At 38.6% G+C, this 21,366-nt stretch overlaps 1 protein-coding gene across 3 annotated transcripts in view; it reads left to right on the top strand.

The window, feature by feature from the left end:
- ANO3 (anoctamin 3) overlaps positions 1 to 21,366 on the top strand; it is a 208,612-nt gene that overhangs the window by 52,986 nt on the left and 134,260 nt on the right. The window contains exon 1 of one of the 3 annotated variants that reach the window (XM_074884809.1): positions 16,510 to 16,610. The exons of the other annotated variants lie outside the window; for them this stretch is intronic. Within the exon in view, the coding sequence (XP_074740910.1) occupies positions 16,565 to 16,610 (46 nt within the window). The 5' untranslated portion in view covers positions 16,510 to 16,564. Of the gene's footprint in view, positions 1 to 16,509; positions 16,611 to 21,366 lie in introns of those variants that run through there. 3 annotated transcript variants of the gene reach the window in all.

Genomic DNA, 21,366 nt, shown 5'->3' with positions numbered 1-21,366 from the left:
TTAGGAACTGCATAGAAGGTTGATTTAAATGTCTGACTTAGCATCACAGAAAACTTGTAAGGTATAAGAGGGGTATTCTCCAGTATTGTATGTATTTACACAATCAGTTTTTAGACCCCTAATATCCTTTTTCTTTCTCCCACTTTCATTACTGTTGACCAATTTCTGCAAAGAAATAAAAGGAAGCAAATCTTCGTTACTGTACAATCCCAATTCATTTCAGAGAACGGGCCTAAGAACATGTTTCTAGTTGTCTGCTACCAGTGACTTTTACTAATTAAATTGTATATAACCCTTTTTTAGTTTGTCTGACATTTTTTTTTTCTCTAGATACTGGCTTTGTAGATGCTGAAGTAGTTACATATAACTGCAGTGTAAACATTTGCCCCTACTTTAACTTTTTCTTATTGTCTTCCTTATAAGTTAGGTTTGAGTTTATGAAACCACAATTTATGAAAACTCCTTTTTCTTTTTTTATTGCTCTAATCTTTCAGAAGAGTTTAAACTTAATGCACTCTTCACAAAGGAAGAGGCTGTTTGCCAATGGCTTTGTTTCAAGAGTCAGATTACTCCATGTTTTCCAATTATTCAAAATATTAAGAAGCATATAGAGAACAATAAAGTGTATAAAAACATCTTACCTGCCTTCTACTTATATATATATAACAAAATTTTGTTTAAAAATCTATTTTCCTGAGTATTTAGTTTCTTCTTCACACTTTCTTATATTTAATATCATGTAGTTTCCAGATCTTGTCTTTTCTTCTTTCACCTTTGTAAATTACAATCTGTGTATTTGGAATCTGTCTCAATTCCTTAGACTTACAGGAATTATATGGGGCTTGTACATGTTTGCATTTCAGTGAGTGTGTAATCAACTTTTGCTAGTAATTACAAATGATATTTGGGTAGTTTACCTTTACTTTGCTCTCCCAATGTGTCCTTCTTTTGGTAGATGCTTACAGGAAAAATGGTATTGGAGAGATGCAAAGGAGGTTTTTGCAAAGTTATTACAGATAACTCAATTGAAAACAGAAGTTGAGCTCCTTTCAGACTTTGCTGAACTTCTCAGCACCACCTATGGCCTGAATCCAGTGGAGTTCCTGCCTCGGTTTCCATTTCTGTGAGGAGACATACCCAGATCAATCCCAGCCCTGCCAAGAGGGCAACCCCACGCCTGTTTTACTGCTGGAGCCTGGTGCTGTCAGCGTGTTTACACAGTCCCTCAGCTGAACATAACTCACACAGAGCACAGCTACTCACAACACTTTTTTAACGCTTTTAACATGTATGCACCAGTGTTCCTGCTTCAGCAAAGCAGCTGGATAGGTCATGGGCCAGGAAAAGAAAAAAGTACAAGCTGTTGTAGCTGTCTGTGACAGCAGGGGGACACCACTGTGATCTTAAAAGATTCATTGAGTGTTATGTCTCAGAGCATATAGTGGAGTGTAAACCTCCCAAATTCCAGGTGTCTCCTATCCACCAGATGTTTCCTTTTTCTTTTACTGAAGCTGTTCTAGGAGGCACTGGTTCATATGAATTATTAAGTATTTATCATAGCAGCAATTTTCACCCAGCTGAAATCACATGCCATCAAATACCTTCTCCTGTGGTCACATAAATATTTAATTGGTGTGAAATAGTCTTGGGTAGGGCAGAGATTTGAATTATTTCTTATACTTTCTAGAAGTACTTTGATCATGAGACTCATGGCTGTTTGGTGCTGGTAGATGCATCTCCATTTATAACCAGGGAAAAGGGGAGGCCTAGGACTGAATGCCCAGGTGTAGGTAGGGCGCAGACAGATGGATCCAAAGAAAGGAAAGCATAGAAATGAAACATTTGAGTTTCTTTGAAAATCGTAGTATCCTTAATACCTTGTCTCTCCCTCACTTCACTGCTTGTTAAGATAGGCATAACCTTAGCACTGTTGATCCCTAGAGGACAAAACTCATGGTTCATGCAGGTATGCATTTTTGAAGTTGTTCCTTGCAATTACTTGCAACTGGATTATTTTCATCACTCTGGGTTGTGATTTTTGGTTTCAGCAGCTTCTGTTTCCAAAAATACAAAAAGCTGAGATTTTCATTTACTGGTATGTCTTTGGAAATACAAAGCTGTGGTTGACAAACAAAAGCCAATAACAGTGAATGGTTCAGTATTTTTTAAATGAGGCCAGATAAGGAAACAGAAGTAGGGTTCCTTTGTGGAGGGTGGAGTAGTTCCTACCAGCCCCTGTCTTCTGCAAGCGATGGTCTACTTCCAGCCCACCTAGCAATGGGAAAATCTGTGTCCATGTCACTGTCATGCTATCTCTGTGGCATCCGTGTGGTCCTCTTCTTCCAGACTTGTAAGGGAGCCTATGTCAATATACTTCATGGGCTGCTTCAAGTCCTGTGTCTTACCTGTTTTTGAGAATAAATCCATCTCTTTGCATAAAATGCTCAAGGTGCTAGGTTGATAAAGCTCCACGAGCACAGAGGCAGTGTGAGCTATCCCCTGGAAAGGAGGAAGAGCAGTAGCTGTCAGCTGTTCTCTGAGCAGGCTCATTTTTTAATTTTTATCACTCATGCTCGAGTCTGTTTACACTGAAATGAGGACTCCATGGCACAAATAACTTGGACAAATAATTAAGTGATTTCTCCGAAATAAATCTAAGACTCTCTGCGAAGTTGCAACATGCTTCCTCTTCCTGATGTCTCTCCTAAAATGTGCATCTTGGACAAAAGCAGTGCCATAAAAATGACAAGTGTCTCATATTTAGACAGCTGTTGCAGAGAGATATCAGTGAGCGTTTTCCTCCCCCCATACTTGAGCATTGTTTTGCACATTTTATTTCTCCAGTACTGACAGAAGGACAGAAATGCAAATCAGAAAAAAGCTCAACCATCCAAGCCCACATTCCTCATTTACCTCCCATTCTTGTCTGCTGCTCTTTTCTGTGATCCCAGGCTCCTTTTCACAGTGTAAACAGTTTCCCTGTTGCGACTCCTTCCCTGCAGAACAATTCATCAACACCAAGATTAACTGATTTATATTATTACCATTTTTCCTGCCACATGTCACCAGGGTGGTCTTCCCTTTTAAGTCCAGGGAAGATGTCCAGATGCACAATGTTTGTAGCAATAGGGATTGTCTTTATTTGTGTACATTCCTAACAGGATAGGCAGTTTACAGAGAGTGTGCTGTGATTTTTCTTTGTGGGAGAAGCTAAAAAAAAAAAAACCACCAAAGGATGCCAGACCCATAATTTTTAAAGGAACAGTGAAAAGCTTTAATTCCATATAATCATTCTTGATAATGCCAGTTGTGAGGCTAGATTAGTGCTTTTAGGCTTATTCAGTTTTTGCAACATTTTGCTCAGAACACGAATACATCTATATATTGGTTTTATGCACTTTTTTTTTTTTGCTCCTTTTCCTTTTAATTCTTCCATGAGCTGTCAGCAAACAGGAGATGGATTTATAATCTTTCTTTTCTCTAAATTTTACTTTTACCTGATTTCTCATACAATTTACTTCTGACTTTTTTGGAGGGTGGTTATCTTGCAACCTCTTAAGTTTAAAGCATCAGCTGATCTTTAACAGGGTATATTTTCTCTGCTTCTCATCCTCTGTACTAAAGATACACAATTTGTTCTTGCTGTTGCTTATCATGCTAGTATTATTATATTGTTATATTACTATCTTTATCACTGGTATAAATTTGTCCTAGTAAAAATGAAATCTCTTTTTTGCAATATCCGGGATGTAGTTCAATTCTAAAATGCCAAGAAATTCTACTTCATTATTTTGTTGGAGACTGAATGAGTGAAAAGCAGAAGTCTTCAGAATAAATAAATATTTGCTCACTATTTTTTTATGAATATATCTTTTTATGACTAGTTTTCTTTTGCTGCTATGTTCAATTTAGGGTTTGTTTTTGTTTTAATTTTTATGTCCTTACATGGGGAGACTAGGCCTAAATGTAAAATGTGTGGTATTACAGTACCATAATCTCTAATATATTCCATGTTTCATTAGACAGTGAACAGTCAGTTTTATTTACTTTAATCCTAAATAAATCTTTTTAGGTATTTAAAGTCTTTATCAGTTTAGTAACAAAGTCCTTTTCAGCAGAAAATAACCTGGTGCTATTTAGATTGGCCAGTGGATGTCACTGTTACGATGCAAATATAGCTAAAAATAGCCATAAATAACTTTGAATGTCGGTATCAGTGAATTAAAACAAAAGAAGAGGCTCATGTTTCTCAATAAGCCATTATTACTGTGAATCATTAAAGTTGGACATAAGAAGAAAATATAGGCAATTAACCTATGCCACCTATCGGTGGAGATGGGATTATTTACTCTGGTGTGCGGACCTTTGGTGCACAGCACTGAATCACCAACATCCTGCTGCTCAGAGCTGTTGGATATAAGGTGGAAACAGGCTGTGGCTGAGGGAGCAGCTCTGGCAATCTTCTCCTTATAGCTCCATCACCGTGATGTGACTGGAAGTGTTTCTGTTATATACATCTAGTTATGACACGGGAACCATCTTTTATTCAGAAGCTACATTTACGTTTGAAAAATATGGCATTGGATGCTTTATAAGCTCCAGTCCATAAGTATTGGGCAACAAATTTGTTTGTTAGGGTACAGTGTACTAAAAAGCAGAATCAACGTGGGGTACCAGGCTTGTATAGTTTCCTGACATCTTTTTTGCTGCCTTTTGTCAATTGACTACTGATCACAAAATTTATGGCTTTCATTGTTCATTGCTGTTACAACATCATTTAGTATAAAGAGAATGATTGCTTGGAGTGATGAAAAATCTCTCATATCTACACAAATTGTATACATTTATACATATACACACACATGTATATATAAAAAAGTATGGTTTTGTCTCAACTACTACTACATGACTCAAAAAGTGTTATACCTGGAGATGAAGAACTGGCAAAGAGTGGTCAGAAAAAAATGTCTGACTTTCAGGGGGCTCTGAAGATTATTTTTCACCCTTCTCCTTTCCTTACCTCTACCTGGCTTTCCCAGAAGAACCTTAACCCCCTACACAATCCCCCACTGCACTCTGTACCACAGTATGCTAAAGCCTGCTGTGTTACTGTGATTCTTTTCCTGGAAAAAGTAGTGAGAAATATGTATATTTGTATGTATATACTTGTGTAAATAGGTGTATACATATAGCTACACAGAGCATGATTGCTGACAGTTTGCAGAGGCAGCCTGAGCTATCCTATCCAAGCCAAGCCGATGGTTTCCAGAATCTCATGGATTCTTCTAGGCTGTTATTGACTAGAGAGTTTTCAGCCATAAAGTTTCCCAGCTAAAATTCTCACCTGATGTTGAATTGAGCTTTGTTTGACTTGTAAGACCATTAACATCAGAAATGTGGAAAAACATGGGGCTTTTCATTTGGGATAATATTTGTTTAAAGCTAAAATTGCTAATAGCATGCTCTATCTCTCGTAAAATGTTCAATTTGTAGTGATCATGCTTCCTCTCCATAAGCACCTCGCCATTTGTCATCTTAGGTTCCAGCATGCATTGCTTCAGTCACACCAGTTAACTGAGCTAGATAAGTAGGGTTTACCAGTGATCTAGTAAAGCATTTTCCTGAAGTAGTTAAAAATATGTCGCTGTTTCTCTGAAGCTTAAAATAGGTAGTAGAATGGCCGAAACCTACCTACTTACTGGCTTTCCCCACGCGCGTGCGGGCTGGGGGAAGTGGTACACTTGCCAGGTTATCCTCTTTTTCTCTGCACATGCTGCATTGGGGACCTATCCTTGAGTATTCTGCTACACGCTTTGGGGAACTGAAAGATCAGGTTCAAGTGACACAGTGTACTCTTGCAACAGTGCAACTTCTAGAATCGTAATGGAGTATGATTTCTTTACACTTCTAAAGGAATAAAGGAGAGAAGAATGCTTCACTAATAATTTTAAAGAAATGTTTTGCCATGGTTCTTGGATCTCTAAGTGCATATCATAACGCCATCAAGCTCTTCTGCAGCGCTGACAGTATGTGTGCTTTTGAGATAAACAGTGAAACAAGAAGCATGTGACAGACTGAGGTGAAGTGGCACTTTCATTTTGAGAAACTGCAGTCCTTGGATTTGGACGACGAAATACAAAAGTACTATGAATCTTTTGTTTTCAGTTCGTAGAGGGAAATTATATCTATATATTTCAAGTGCAAAGGTTTTGTATATATTTTAAAACCGAGAAGATAAAATGAGTATGCAAGAACAATTTCTAGATTTTGCCTTGGGTGGACTGAGTCTGACAAATATTTTTCTGCTCTTGACAGCTTACTTCATCTGTATAGTTCTAAATGATGCTGAAATAAGATACAGTACAGTCAGTCAGTTCATGTTACTTCTGCAGCAGTAATAATCAGGAGCAACACTCACTTAAAGAGCAGCACAAACCGTTGAACACCACTGAACAGGCTGTTGAGATGTAGTACTTTCAAGCATGTGAAATCAAAACACTATATACGAGCAAGAAGTAGGTATGTACTGATTTTTTTTTTTAATTTTGTTTTTGTGATGGTTATGGAAATAGAACTGATTACTAATATATGTTCATGCACTACCAAATATATGCTTTTCAATAAATAAAATACATGCAAAGAAATGGAGAGATTAACACTGCTACTGTCTTACAGATGAGCATTTTTTAAAAGTTTTTAATTTACAAGAATACATTTTCAGTGTAACTAGCATAGATAACTTCATAAAAACAATGAAGCATCGTGTAATTAACCAATATCATTCCATCTTAACATCACAATCATGAATATTTACATTACAAAAACATTGCTATTTCTAAAGATTTTGAATGACTAGAATCCTACCCAATAGAAACAGAAAAAGTAGGCTGGGAGAGCTGTGTCTGTGCATACACTATTATTACCTTAATTTACAACCATCTTATTGAGTAAAATAAATGCAATTCTATAGTGTGTAACTCCACTTTGACTGAAAATATCAGCCTTTTTTCAGGTTGTTTAGAATCAGGTATTGAATAGCTATGAAATGTATTTCACATGAAAGCCTTTAAAATAGAGGTTTACAAATACAGAGTCCTAAACTGTCCTACCAACTTAAAGGTAAATAACCTGTTATACTTAAATGGAAGATATCATACACAGTGCTTCCGGCTTTCTCTTAATTCAGCCTGCAAGGTAGCATAAATGAATGTAGCCAGCGGGATGAAGCAAGACAAAAAACTTGGCCTGAATTTAAACAGATGATAGATTCATTTATTCAGTAGCTGTACATCATTCTGTCATTTGAAGTGAAGGTAGTCAACTGTTGCTAATGAAGTAAAGACACAAAAGGCTTATGAACTTTTATACTATCTTGAACTCCCAACCTCTTAGACATTCTTGCACTTCTCCATCAACCCAATCCCACCTCAGAAGCTAGTATCTATAAACCAATATAGTAACAAATTTCCAATAAGTTTAGCAATCCAAACTGTAGAAAGTGGGTTTGCAAAGAAGCGTCCCTTATCCCTATTTCTCTGTCGAAGTGGGATGGAATTTGAAAGTCTCTCTTCCCCAAGGTGGGCCCTGGCAGCAAGCTGGTCCCCTTACCAGACCCCAGGAGCCTGCAGGAATGCCTTTCCAACTTTACATTCTATATAAAGTCTATAGACTATATATATACACACATATAGATAGTACTTGTATGTATTCCTTCATGTTCTCACCCCACAGTGAAATGAAAGTACATCATGTTTCTTGCATAGATGCCTTATAGGGAAAAAAAATGAGAGGAAGGGAGACAACAAATTCTTTGCTTGCTGTTTGCTTTGTCTAAAGAACATCATGTTAAAAATGTTCTATGCCCTGCCATCTACTGTAAAAGCTAAATAAAAAATGGCACTCTTAGGAAAAAAACAAAATATTCTTTGCACTGATATTTGCATACTTTCACAATTTCTCCAATTTCCATTTAAAAGAGGAGGAAAAAAGAGGAAAAGAAGTAAAGCTAGAAATGCCCTCTTCAGAGATGAAATATTTTATTTCGCTGTAATAGCTTAGAAAATTATACCTAAAGGTGTCTGATGATGACTGCATTTTTATATTGTTTCTGTGGCCACACACAACTCATTTTCTCAATGTATATCTTTTAAATGCAAAAGATTCAGGATAAGAAAACTAGAGAAATACGACACTGCCTGAAACTGAAAAGACGAATTTAAATTGGAAAAAGGAGGAGGAGGAGAAAAAATAAAAGAAATCTCGTTTTTGGTTAACCTTGATTTACATTCTGGTTTTGCAGGTGTGTCTGGTGAGTAGTCCTCAATTCCCAGCATCCATACTCTTGTTTATTATTTTTCAACAGTATATACTACATGTTCCAAGAGATTATTTTTTTACAGAATTTGGCATGGAATTACTATTTGTCCAGGTTTCGAGTAACGTACAAATATCCTGTCTGCAGTGAGTTCACTTGGCTCATGTAAGAGGTGTAGAAATAAATATATCTTCTGAGGGTGAGCCATGTTTTTACAGACTAATAGACTATCTGTGTGTGCATAGGAACAAAGTGTAATCCAGATATCTTTTAAAACAAATCCTTGAGAACATTCACAGCCAATTTGAGACAAGCCCTTTTGGTTCCTATGGAGCCTATGACAGTGCCATTAAATTAGTGTGGTGTTAGTGGATGAGGAAAGTGCTTATCTCCCATCATCCATTTCCTGATGTTTAATTTTTCCTCAGCTGTCATACACTACTGCATTACTTTGACTTTCTGGGTTGCAAATTCAAGACGACAGTATTTAAATTCTGAAACATTTTTTCTTCATGACTTTAAAACAGAAATACGTGTGCTTTTTTTAATTTGAAATTTTCAGAGATGTCGATAAATCATGACTAAATTATAAACAATTTGTAATTACAAATATATTACATTTGAAAATTTTAGCCCACTTTTAGTCTTAGGTATTTTGAAAATCTACAGAAAATACTCAGTTATGGAATAAAGCACTGTACTTTTGCCCTATAATAAAAAGAAAAAAAGTTTTGGGTTTTTTTTTTTTTTTAAAGCCCACATTATTGCACTTAGGTGTGATGTTAAGGACACTCAGAGACCAATTTTATAAAAAAGTATCTAGAATATTACTATTTCTTATCTTCTCTCTGTGCAATAGTATAGTTCTTCCCAGCTCAGAATATAGGATGGCTAGGCCAGATGGCACCATGCAGATTTCTCTGCAAAACATCGTCTGTAGCATTAATGCTAGGAGGCATGAGTCTTGTGGGAGTTCACCTGGTGTAGCCAAGCAGGCAAGTTCTGTGGTGCTGGAATGCAGAAGTCTGTGGGATGGGATAACCCACCTCAGTATGTTTCTTCCAAAATGATGGGGAGGTGATTGATGCATGGTAAATACGTGTGTGGGCTTGCAGCTCACATGTTTGGCATTGATCCACTCTCAGATGTCGCTGTCAGAGAAAATACATGCCATAATTCTAATGGAGAGCTGGAATGAGGGCATAGAGCCTGGCATGGGGTTTTGCAGCCGTGAAGGAGTCTAGTAACGCAACAGAAAATAAGGCCAAAGCTGCATGTGAGCATGATGCTGTAGAGAGAGATTTCTGTGAAGACGCTAATTCAAACACACTGTTATGATGTTATTGATGATGCTGCAATGAAGAGATAGTCATCTTTGAAGAAATTATCAGTAGTTCCTTTTGCTCTGGAAGATGGCAGGTTTGTCGACAAGGAATGCAGGCACAGTGTGAGATAAATTTAAAATTACCATATCTGAACTGCAGTGTTTTACACAAGTTGGAAAGGAAAAGTCTGATATTGCTGTGCAGTGACATGACGTCAGTGTGCTAGTTGCTGCCAAGAGGATATCCTAATATTTTTGTTGAACGATTTTGTTTGTATTACTGTAATCCTAGGATTTTCAGCTGTGGACTTGGACTTTGCTGTTCTGAGCTCTGTAAATAAATGTATAGCAGGAAAGACTGTCTTTCCTGAATGAACCGTATCAATTAATTTCACGTCTTCCTCATGTGCAGGCAACATGTCAGGCTCACATACTGTTGCCATACTGTTTCCACCCTGATGTGCATGGAAATAGCCAAATGACGTGCAGGTAGAGGTTTTACATAGTAAGTGGCTGGCCATGCTCAGAAACAGTGTTCAGTCCTACCCTATTTCACCTTTTCTTGCTGCTCCTTTTAATAATTTGTAAGTTGCCTTTCCTTGACTTTTTTTTTGGGGGGGGGGGGGGAGGGGGGAGTGGGGAGGGAGGGTGAGAGAGGGGGTAAAAAAATGTACTTGGGAAAAAGAGCAGGTATGTGGCCAAACAAATCCAAATAGTAAGAACTAAGAGAGTCTAAACAGAACTAGCTTGGAGACGATGAAAGGCTTGGCTGTCAGAAATGCGCTAAGCAGTACTAGAGGGTTAATCTTTAAACCAAGGAGCTAATGACCCAGGAAACAATAGTAAATCTAGGAACAAATGCCTAAATGATAACTTTTTTTTTACTGTAAATTTTGACTATACAGCTATATTAACGTCTTGTTTCTAAAAGTTTCTACTACTGACACTCTCGAGGCTCCTATGCTGAGAACATGGTACTAAACAAAAGATGCACAGATTTGCAGAATAGGTCTATACAATGGAAACATAAATTAGGTGATAGATAATTTCATCATTGATAGTGGTGGGGTTTTTTTTCAGTCTATCTGATTATTTTCTTCTTTACTTGACAAATTAGGCTGCTAATCAGAAATAGAATTGTATTGTAGCAGTTTGGTAGCTGGTACAGAAGAGTTGGATAACAATCATCATTCTTGCTGTTTGCTTCAGACAAAACGTGAAATAAGAAAATTGAGATGTATAATAGAAAAGAAAAATACAACTACGTAGGAGGTTGCCCACCTGGAAAATTTGGATAGGTGTGTATATTGAATGCTGCTATTATAAGTCTGTTTTTTCCTCTTCATCTGTTTCTTGACATTAGTGCTTTCTTTAAAATCTCTTTGCATTATTATAGGAGGATTTTTTAACAAACCAACATCTCACCTTCTTTTCACTTCTGTATAGGTCTCTTCCAAGGATTTCAGTGTTTATCAGGCACAAAAATGCTCAACTCCTTAGAATTCTAGTTTGGCATTTTGACCCAAATATTTTAGAACAAAATTCAGCTTGTTTGCTGAGGGAAATTAAATTTTCCTAAACATATGAACTGTCAGTTTCTTTCTGTTTCTTATGGTAGCTGGATAACTTAAGGCCAAAACTGGAAAAGTAACTCTGTTCAGGGAAATGTTTAGGGTGCAAACATGAACCTATAAAACAAGCTTAAAAATAAGCATGCAATTACAGTGAGCTACAGAATCAAGGTCCAAACACATTATATCAGTCAGTTCCACGGATATAAGAAAATTCTATCTAGCCAGAGAGAAAAGGTCTCTTAAATTACCATAGAAATGAAATATTAAAATATGGAAATCATTGAGATTTTGAGGGTTAGTGTCTTAGCAACACAAAGTAAAATCTTAAAGAAATGTTCAATTTTTTAACCCATCTACTACACGCTTCAGCATGCTCCATAATCTGCTTTCTAGACCTTCTCCATAGTAACTGACAGCTTTATTAGAGCTAATGAAGGGCCTCCTCAACATGGTAGTGTCTATGGCAAAACTCCCATTGTTTTCAGTAAGATCAGAACATTTGCAAACAATTTTACTGCAAATATTGAACAAGATGAATTTTGCATTGTGGAGCTTTTAACAGTACAGAACTGCCCTCCTTGAAATAAGTGGACTCAACAATTCTGTAAACATTAATTTTTCATACTATTGAAGTGTATTACATAAAAATTGATAGAAAATCAATAATTTTGGGTGCTGCTGCAAACATTTAGTGCCCTCACTCAGACAACATTTTAGACTAAGGAATCACCCCGATCTCGAAAATCTTCTTGCAAATTGTTTAGAAATTGTACTTTGCAAGAATTTTAGAAATCAGTATGTTTGAGAAAGGACATTTCATTTTAAATTTGCAGTATAGGTCATTTAATATCATCTTGCTATTTTGCATTTTGCCAAGATGCATAAGCATATATTCAACGACATCCTTCCTTACAGATACAAAAAAATAACATAACTTTATAGTTTGCTTTAATAACAATTCAAAGTTGTGCGTCTACCTCCTGGTTTGAATTAGTCTGGTTCCAACAACCTTGCATTTGCTTTTTATTACATTCTCTACTATAACCATTGAAGGTCATCTAATCTAGCCTCCTGTTCTGAAGCTTTACCATTGCCATCACCAAAATGGGTCAGACATAGCTTGGTCAAGGCAAATTTGGAAAACCTTCAAGGATAGATATTTCACTACTTTGTGGGTAACCTGTTCTGACGGTGCATTACCAATGCTGTAACAACTTACACTTAGTGTTCAATCTGAACCTCACATGCCATCATGTGTGGCTGTTGTCACCAATCAGATCATTTAGCACTGAAAAGACTTTGGTACTGTCATCTTTGTAAGTGACTTTCAATTTATTGCAGGGTGCTGGAATTCCTTAGTTTACTTTTCAGATTAAATAAACCTAGTTTCTTCAACTTCTCACAGTTTACATATTTTGTAGGCCCTTGACCATCTTGGGTAGCCCTTTTATGGACCTTCTCCAGTTTTCCAACACCTTTCCTGAATTGAGAGGACACAAAATTGCAAGTGCAGCTACAGTCAGGCCAAGTAAAGGGGATTAATAACCCTTTGATCTGCTGGCTACGTTTCTCCTAAGTTTGGCCTTATTTGTGATGCAAGTGCACCATTGGCCAGTATTCAAGCTGGTGTTTCCCATAACCTTCAGTTTCTTCCCATAAGAGCTGCTGCTCAGTCTGAATTGACGTATGGGGGTTTTTCAGGTGCAGAATTTTGCACTTGCTGAATCTCATGAGTTTCTTTTGGAGTAAGTTTAGTTTTCTTTCTGGGCAATAGTTAACAGCTGGCTATAATTAACTTTTGAGATGGCTATATTTCCTAAGGAAATAATTGGCATATACCACTTATCACAGGCTAATTAGGTTTTAACTTAAGGTTCTATTTTATGCGACTTTCTGAAAAGCACTATGGAAGTACAAAATTTAATTTAAAAAATATCTCTCTCATAGCCTGTTTTAGTAGCAAACCAACTTCCTGATAGAAAGTAAATCTGGAGACTTCTGTTCTTATTAGGCAAATTTTTTCCAGAACCCAATACAGATATGCATAGAGCTACACATATTATGATGAAGTGAGACCAAGATAGCAAATTTTATTTTCTAATCTTTCCTGTCAAAGACTCTATCTCATGAAAAAGGCATGTCTATATATCAAACAGAGTTAATGTCAAAACTGAATACCTCAAACCTTAGGAAGAACTCAGTAAGATGTGCAGGTACATCAACATTAAGATTTTGAGTCATGATTTTTGTTCTGTTGACTTGTAGAGATATAAGGTTTAAGTCTAGATCTGTCTGATCCTGATCTCTTCACTAAGTCCAGAGTTTTCATCTATTTTAGAAAAGGTTTATAAAATGTTACAGAGAGATAACTTGAGATTTAGCTTATTATAACTAATGATTTCAAAGATAGTATTCATTAGACAGTGAGTGTGAGGGTAGATTTTTATTTTAATAAGCTTCAGAGGCAGTGTAGCTTGTGCATCTGAAGCTTAAGAATGTATCTATTTCCTACATTTTAGCCATCCATTTGTAATTGTTCTGTTGTCTGCACTCTAAAAATACTGTTAAACTGGACCAATCTCTCCTTATTTACCAAAGAATTATTTTTCCAGATTCTAACAATATTTTACAAGCTTAGTCAGTTGACAGTGTGAAGGATTTAATTTAAAACACCTTTGCAGAAATATTTTTTTCTTCTCTTTGCAGACCTTACCTCCAGCTGTCGTATCTGTAGTTTTATGTGTATGTGCTATCTACTGCTAAAATTAGAACATTATTATGAAGAAACAAGTAGAAAAATAACTAATTTCTGTCCTCAGAATTTAATTATTCTGCTGGGTTTCTGAGCACTGCCTTAGCCTGGCTTCCTCTTCCCATCATTCTGTGCACTAATAGAGTTGAGTAAATGTGTTTGAATTCAGGAGTTCTGTAACTCTCCATGGAGGACTGTGATGAGGGATGGCCCTGAGTACCAGGCAGCTGACAGCCTCTTTTCCAAGACAGTGTGAGATAACCTCTTTAGGCTGTAATTTTACTTACCAGCACCTTTTCTTCCCCTCTGCATTTTGTAGATTGTTATCATAAGAGAGCAGGTAATGGTCCTCTTTTGTTTTCCTCAGGTAAGAAAGGGAGCATTATGTATGCTACTCTTCTACTTCACCTGCAAGTCAAAGGTGTCAGCCAAGGTCTGTCAAAGAAATGGCTCTGACCTAGAACCTTACAGAGGTTTATACCATTACACTGAAAGAACTATACTTGGTCTTTGCAGACTACATATGATTATTAACTACTACGTTAATAGCTTGTATTATAGTTACTTTTTTTCCCTGGTGACTCTGAGCTGCTGGGTATAGATTTGGTTTTAATTCCTCCTTATCTGTTCTAACATATAAATTAAAGTTTGAAAGTAAAAAAAAAAGGACTTGATTCTACCTCTTCTTTCAGCTTGCTACAGGTTTTCCAGCATTTGTTGATCAACAAGAGCCAGCCTGGCTGGTCTCCACTTGCCTTATTCTTCCATGCACTGTTGATAGTGCTGTCTCTCAGCAGGAAAGAGCTGTTCCCAGCAGTTTTCCTGAAATTGCAGGAGTGCTGAGGAATGCCTCATCTATTACCTTCAGTGTGCAGAAAACCACCAGAGACTGACAAATAAGTAGGATAATGTCTTCACAGCACCATAGCTTCTGCATCTTTTCCTAAACTAATTGAAAACAAACCTTCTGCAAATGTTCCAAATAAAAACAAAATTTAGTCAGCTATCCTGAGGAGATAAGATTATTTTTTTCCCTTCTGGTAACAGTTGGATGTGTCAGCTGCATGTTACGTAAAAGCCATGTCTGAAAATCTAGACTCTAGAAAAAAGTGCTGGAGAATACCTCCCCAGTTAGGATGCAGTTTTTATTCTATTTATCTACCTATAAGCACCCTTGTATGGATGTATTGGTTTATATATAGCTGTTTAGTATGTTTTCATAGTGGAAAAACATCCTTATACTAAAAATAAATAAAATAAAATGTGTGTATCCATTGTAGTTGTATAAACTGATATAGATAAAATAGTATAATTTTATAGCACCAGACTGGCCCGTAGTAAGGGGTGGCAATCATGTAATTTTGTAAGCAGATGGTAAACTACAAACCCCAGTCAACTATGGGGGAAAGTTCTAGCTTTCCTTTCCTGTTGAAGGAAATCTCTAGTACATCTTCTAGCACACAAATGGAGCCACAAACTGAAGAAATGATACAGCTTTTGCCACTAGGTGCACAGGGGATTTAATTAACTTCTGTCAAGCGAATAATGTGTGTATCCTTAAATGGAGAAGAGGAGATAGATACTGCTAGACGCAGGTTGGAATATTGGACTGATCGAATTTAGGAGGCTCAGGAAAACAGATTACTGTGGTAGAAAAATTAAAAAAACATTCTACAGGAGTTGAATAATACTATTGAGAAATTTACTCAGAATCCAGAGAGAGTAACATGAGCAGAGAGAGACAGGGAAGGAAATTAAAGCCTTTTAAATTTGACTCTTTTGTCACATGGAATGAGCCTCTTGGCATACATCGTGGAGAAATGGGAAATTATAACATAAATAGCATAGAAATGGGCCACATCAGGCCTTGAACGTGCAATTTGGTGTATTTTCGTAAAAACCTCTCTCCAGTAAGATTGAGACTTGTAAGTTTTGTAACATATGTGAAAAAAAAAGGCTGGTGACGCAGTACGGGTTTACGGTGCGATGACAGGGATGGAGGGGCTGCGATACCAGCGGAACTCACACCGCCTGGGTGTCGGTGCATCTATGAGTACGTACAGGAGGTGCGGTTTATACTTGGTGTCCCTTTACCTCACCGGTAACACCTGAGGTCTTTTAACGAGAGACAAGGGTTACAGGCAGGCAATAGGAATAATGAAACCAGCGCGATGCCGGGGCCGGCGCTCCCCCTCACCGAGGGGCCGCACCGACTTTCCCGCCCCAAGGGCGGGCGCTGTCCCCGCCGGTCCCCGCTCCGCGGGAACAGCCAGGGCGGCCGGAGCTGACGGGACTCCCCTTCCCCGGGGGGTGGGGGAAGCCGCCGGCTCCGAGCCCGCCCCTCGCCACCCCGGGCCCCGCGTTACCGCCTCTCCCCGCCCGGCTGCTGCCGGCGCCATTCCCTCGGTCTCCGCTGCGCGGCGGGCCGGGCCGGGCCGCTCCGCCCGTTGCCAGAGCAACGGCGGCGCCGGGGGCTGCGGGCCGGGCCGGGGCGGGCCGAGCTGGGGCGGGGCGGGCCAGGCCGCGCCGCTGGGTTCCCGCCCTCCCGCCGCCGCCCAGCAGCCGGCGGGCTGGCAGCTGGCAGGCAGCCGTCCGCCAAGATGGTTCACCATTCGGGCTCCATCCAGTCCTTTAGGCAGCAGAAAGGTCAGTAGAAACCCCTCTGTGCCCTGGGGCGCTCGTCGGGGCGGCTCCGGCGCCGCTGCCCGCCGTGCAGGTGCCCGGGGAGGGAGGGGGGGGACGCGCTCGCCGGCTGCCGCGGGTGCGGGTCCCCGCTGCGGTGTCCGTGCGCCCCGGCGGTGCCCGGCGCCCTGTAGGTGCGTGCCTGCAGACCTGTCGGCGTGTGTCCGCATGCGGGCTGGCAGCCGGGGCTGTGCTCCGGAGCCCTCTGGGTGCTTTCGGGTGTTTTCCCGGTTTTCCCGGAGCGAGGCTGCAGCGCACGGGGAGGTCGCCCGGCGGGGCGAGCCGCCCCCCCGCGCCCCAGCGGCTGAGGGGTCCGAGGGGACCCGGCCCCGCCAGCCGCTCCCTCGGCAGGAAAGTTTCTCTCCCCGAGAAAGGGTGCTGATTTGTTGTTTTCAGTGGTTGTACAGGTGATTTTACAGAAGTGGACAGGTCGTTCACCCTCTGGAGTTTGCTGCGGTTGTTTCTGGGTTTGTTTCTGGTATTAGTCTTCATAGCAGTCTATTACCCGAGCATAAATCTTGAGAAAGAATAATAGCTGTGTTTGTGAGGGGGGCTTTGACACTACAAATGCAAATACTACTTCAGACCTTGCACCTGGTTGGTTGTTTGGCATTTTTAATTGCAAAACAACAGCTTTTTTTGGTCAACAAATACAAAGGTGAATTTCCAGTTGTGATTCCTGTCGCTATATTGCGTTTGTGGTAGAAAAAGGATCGTTCCCACAATGAACTCTGCTTATTTTTTTTCTTGATCCTGGAACTATATTTTTTTTTCTCAAATTTTACTTTGATAGATGAAACCAAGATTTCTTCCATTACGAGCATCCTTTTGTGCTCTTTCTGTTGTTTTAGTTGTTAATAAACTCTTTTTTTTCTTAGAGGACAGTATGTCGTAAATCCTGATTTAGTATCGTACTCTTCATACATAAATCACAGGTTCACTTACCGGATTTTGCCTCATTCAAGTTTTTCTCTTCGAATGGTTAGTGGAAAATAAATAATTCAGAGCACTTATTCCATTCTGGTAATTCCATAATAAATTTAGCTTCTTGCTGTAGAGGTTTTGCATTTAATGACTATCTTGTGTGCAGTAATGAGCGGTGCTGTTTCAAATTGTAAAATGTCTAGTTTAGTCAGGTTCAAAATTAAGTACTATAAAAAAATGGTTTTTTCAGCTGTCATAGATATGTTTATAAAAGCATCAGGTGACTTGGAGTCACGGTGCTAATGCTTAGATTTTTATGAGAAGATACTTCTTATATTAGAGCAATGATTAGCAAGCTCCAGAGTCTCTGTCAAGCCTCTTCAGGAGCTGTTCTGTAATAATCTTTTAAAAAACCACTCCAAAACTGTCTTCATTATGTTCAAGTTCAGGGATGAAATTCAGTTGCTTGAAAACAAGCTATGCCATGTGATCTATGAAACTGTATGTTTGTGGTAGTCATAAAACTTCATAATAACCTAGTGGGTGTTGCCAGTTACTGAGAAGTAGATTGTCATTCTCTCCTCCTTATTCCTGAAGAAATCCTGATTAAGGTGCTGTGCCAGTCATAAGGCTTTGGAAAAGAGAGGATGCTCTTGGGGAGCTACGGAGCCTGTACAGCACTGGCTAGTACGTGTATCGCTTACCCGAACATCTCATACGTAGTGTGGTGGGTGCTAAATCCACCTGAATGAATTCAGTCTCTGTTTTTCTCAACCTACAGCTTTTAGGGATGGGCGAGGACAGCATGAAATCTTGGGCAAAAGGCTACAGAGAAACTAAGCAAACGAATCATAATGACAAACTCATCATCTAATCATGAGCTATTTAAAAGAAGATGAGAATCTGGTACTCTGAAGTTCATAGGCACTGGTCTCAGCAGCAGAGAGCATTATGTAATTGTGTATTTTTTTCAAATTTGGTGGTTTATATCATTCTTCTACTTTAAACTTAAGATTTCAGTTGCTGTCCTTTCTAACTTACTGTAGCTGAGATATTGACTAACTGCACTGTTTGTTTTCTAGCTGCTCACAAAACAGTGTCCTAAATTTCTCTTTTTACAGAATCAGTGGTAATCCTCATGAAATGGCCAACTGCCCATCACAGCTGTGCCTTGTATGCTTCACTTGCATTAAGACCAATCTTCATTTCTTTGGCGGGATTGAAAGGGCATTAGGTTTATGTGGATTCTCAATCACATAAGAAAGGTATAAATCAATAAAGATAATAGTTCCTGAAAACAAATAGAAATTCATTTTAACCTTTTTAGAGGTAAAGCCTGTACCTATTGCTAGGTAACATAATAATCAAACTCGCTTGCTGAAGAGAAGTAACTTTTAAGATGGGAGATAGAATGGGCTAGAGAGCATTTTGCTTCTTTACCAACTCCGAGCACTTTGTTCTAGCTGAGAAGACGAGTACCAAACCTGTCTTTACAAGGCTTGAAAGAATGTGACCAAGTTCTCCAGTCTCTTGGGTGCCTAGGAATCTTTAACAGGGAAAAGAAAAGAGAAAAATAGCATTTATATCTCAAGCATTTGTCTCTGTTTAGAGTTTGGGGGTTTTTTCCTTTCTTCTTCTTGACGGAGTGAGGAGGTGTTCACAGTAGGAGGCTGCTGTTATAATGTGCCGCCATGGTTTTGTCTTGCTCTTTGTCCAGATTGTGTATGCAGAGTGAAACCCTCAGTTTTCAAAAGCTGCAGTAAAGCTCAACATAGTGTTATAAAAAGACACTGAGAGTTCTGAAAAAATGAATCTCATTCTTCTTCACCCCCACAATTTTTGTTTTTCTACTTGTATCTGAAGGTATGCCTATCAAAAAGAGCAGTGTCCTAGAGGTAGACTAATCTGTGTCTCTCCACAGTAGTGTGTTAGATCTGTTGAGCCATCTGTATAGTATTTTGTGGCTATTTTTAAACTCGGCTGTGGAAGAAACTGCTTTTTCTGAAATTACTTTCCTCAATAATATTCTCAAAGATAAAAAATTTATTATTAAATATATACCTGTATACTTTTAACTTCTTTAAAAGGTGATGCGACCTATGGCCTCTGAAAATTATGTCAGAGGAAAAAGGAAGAAGTGTTTCTCATTTACTATTTTTTTCCCAACTACCCTTTAGAAAAGAAAAATGTCCATCTCAGACATTAATATATAGGTTTGCTTATAACTGTCAAGTAATAAATAGTTATTGAGGAAGAAAAAATAAAATAATGTTGATGAGAACAAAGATCATCTCCATAGATAATTTGTAGCTTAATAATTCCAGGGAAAGACAGAACATTAGGATTTGGTATTTGATATCAATCACAACTCAGTAACAACCTTTTAAATTCAGGACATAATAGTATATGGTAGTCTTACGGTAGACTTTGTGTTTTCTGTAATGGGTATGGGACTGGTGGAAAGCAATTGCTTGTTTTATTACAGAGCTTTATTGAAAAATTATATCCTTCAGAAGGAAAGGCAACCTAATTTACAAGGGGCTCTTCTTTTAACAGATACTTGATGGTAAGTGGGTTTGAATGTTTCTGTCCTGACAGAAGGTAAAACCTGCGTTTCGGGTGCAGGTCAAGGCAATTGTGATGCTTAAAATTTTAAACATCTAGGACTTTAGTCTTGATACACAGACTGCAATTTCCTTCATACTGTGCTGGGTGCTCTTTTTGGCTATTGTTGTTCTTTGTAATCCCCCTATCAAAGCATTTTAACAAAAGAGTTCAAGGCTGGGGAAAAAAAAAAAAAAAAAAGGTGTTTGTGCCTTAAAATTGAGTTGCTTTTAACATGGTGTCTGAGTTTTAGGAACATGCACTATGGATTAAAATCCAGTGGCTAATTTGGGGTGCTTCTCATGCTTCCTGTTCAAGATTGTAATGGGTCAGGAAGGAGTTCAGCAACTTCAATACGCATCATGTCTTTGAGAGTGCTGATTTACCTTCTCAAGGGATTTATCTTGTAATTGCATGACTTGTGAACAAGTATCTCCATAAAAATGTACTCCTAGTTCTGAACTTCTGAGCAGTGCCAAATATTTTGTTTCATTTTATATATTAGCCATCTGAAGTTGCAGTGTGGTTTAGGTGGACTGAGAGTTGGGTTGAGAAGTCTAAAAAGCTACAGTTCTCCCTTCATGGGGGCCCTTTTGTTACTTCATTAACTGGTCTTGTTAAACCGCTTTGAGCTAGTTAGAGGAATACTGCTGTTGTGGAGTGGAGATTTTTTTTTTTGTTTATAAAACAGCTTGGGAATTTAATTTGCATTTAACTTGTGAATTTAAGTGAGGGTTTGTAAAGATCACATTTTTTATACTGCTCCAGAGTTTTCAGTAATCAGAAACTTGGACTTGTAATTAAGATTCTCATGGAGAATTCTCCAAGGATGTTTGATACTTCAGTGGCACCAGTGGACCTAGTAAGTTTAATAATCCAAAGAGACCGCTGAAATTACTAGAAGATGCAATTCTGTCATATAAAAATTTATGAAAGATTGTGACTCGTTGCTGTTGTTCTCCAGAGCAGAAAGACCAGGTTTCCATGTCAGCATGAGTAAAGGGATTTTTAGGGCTCAGCTCTTTCATTTGCATTCCAAGGAGCACTAACATGTACAGAAAATTTCAAAGCTATCCTCATCTTGACTCTGAAAGCTGAGAGCAATGCAGCTATTAATACACTCCCTTAAAATGATACAGTATTCAAATAGTGCTATTTATAATGCTCTTTGAGGGCACTGAAAAGCAAGGCC

This window comes from Strix uralensis, chromosome 15 (genome assembly GCF_047716275.1).
Source record: "Strix uralensis isolate ZFMK-TIS-50842 chromosome 15, bStrUra1, whole genome shotgun sequence".
Classification (NCBI taxonomy): domain Eukaryota; kingdom Metazoa; phylum Chordata; class Aves; order Strigiformes; family Strigidae; genus Strix; species Strix uralensis.
Note: the sequence above shows the minus strand (reverse complement) of the source record. Positions and strands in the feature narration are given on the sequence as shown.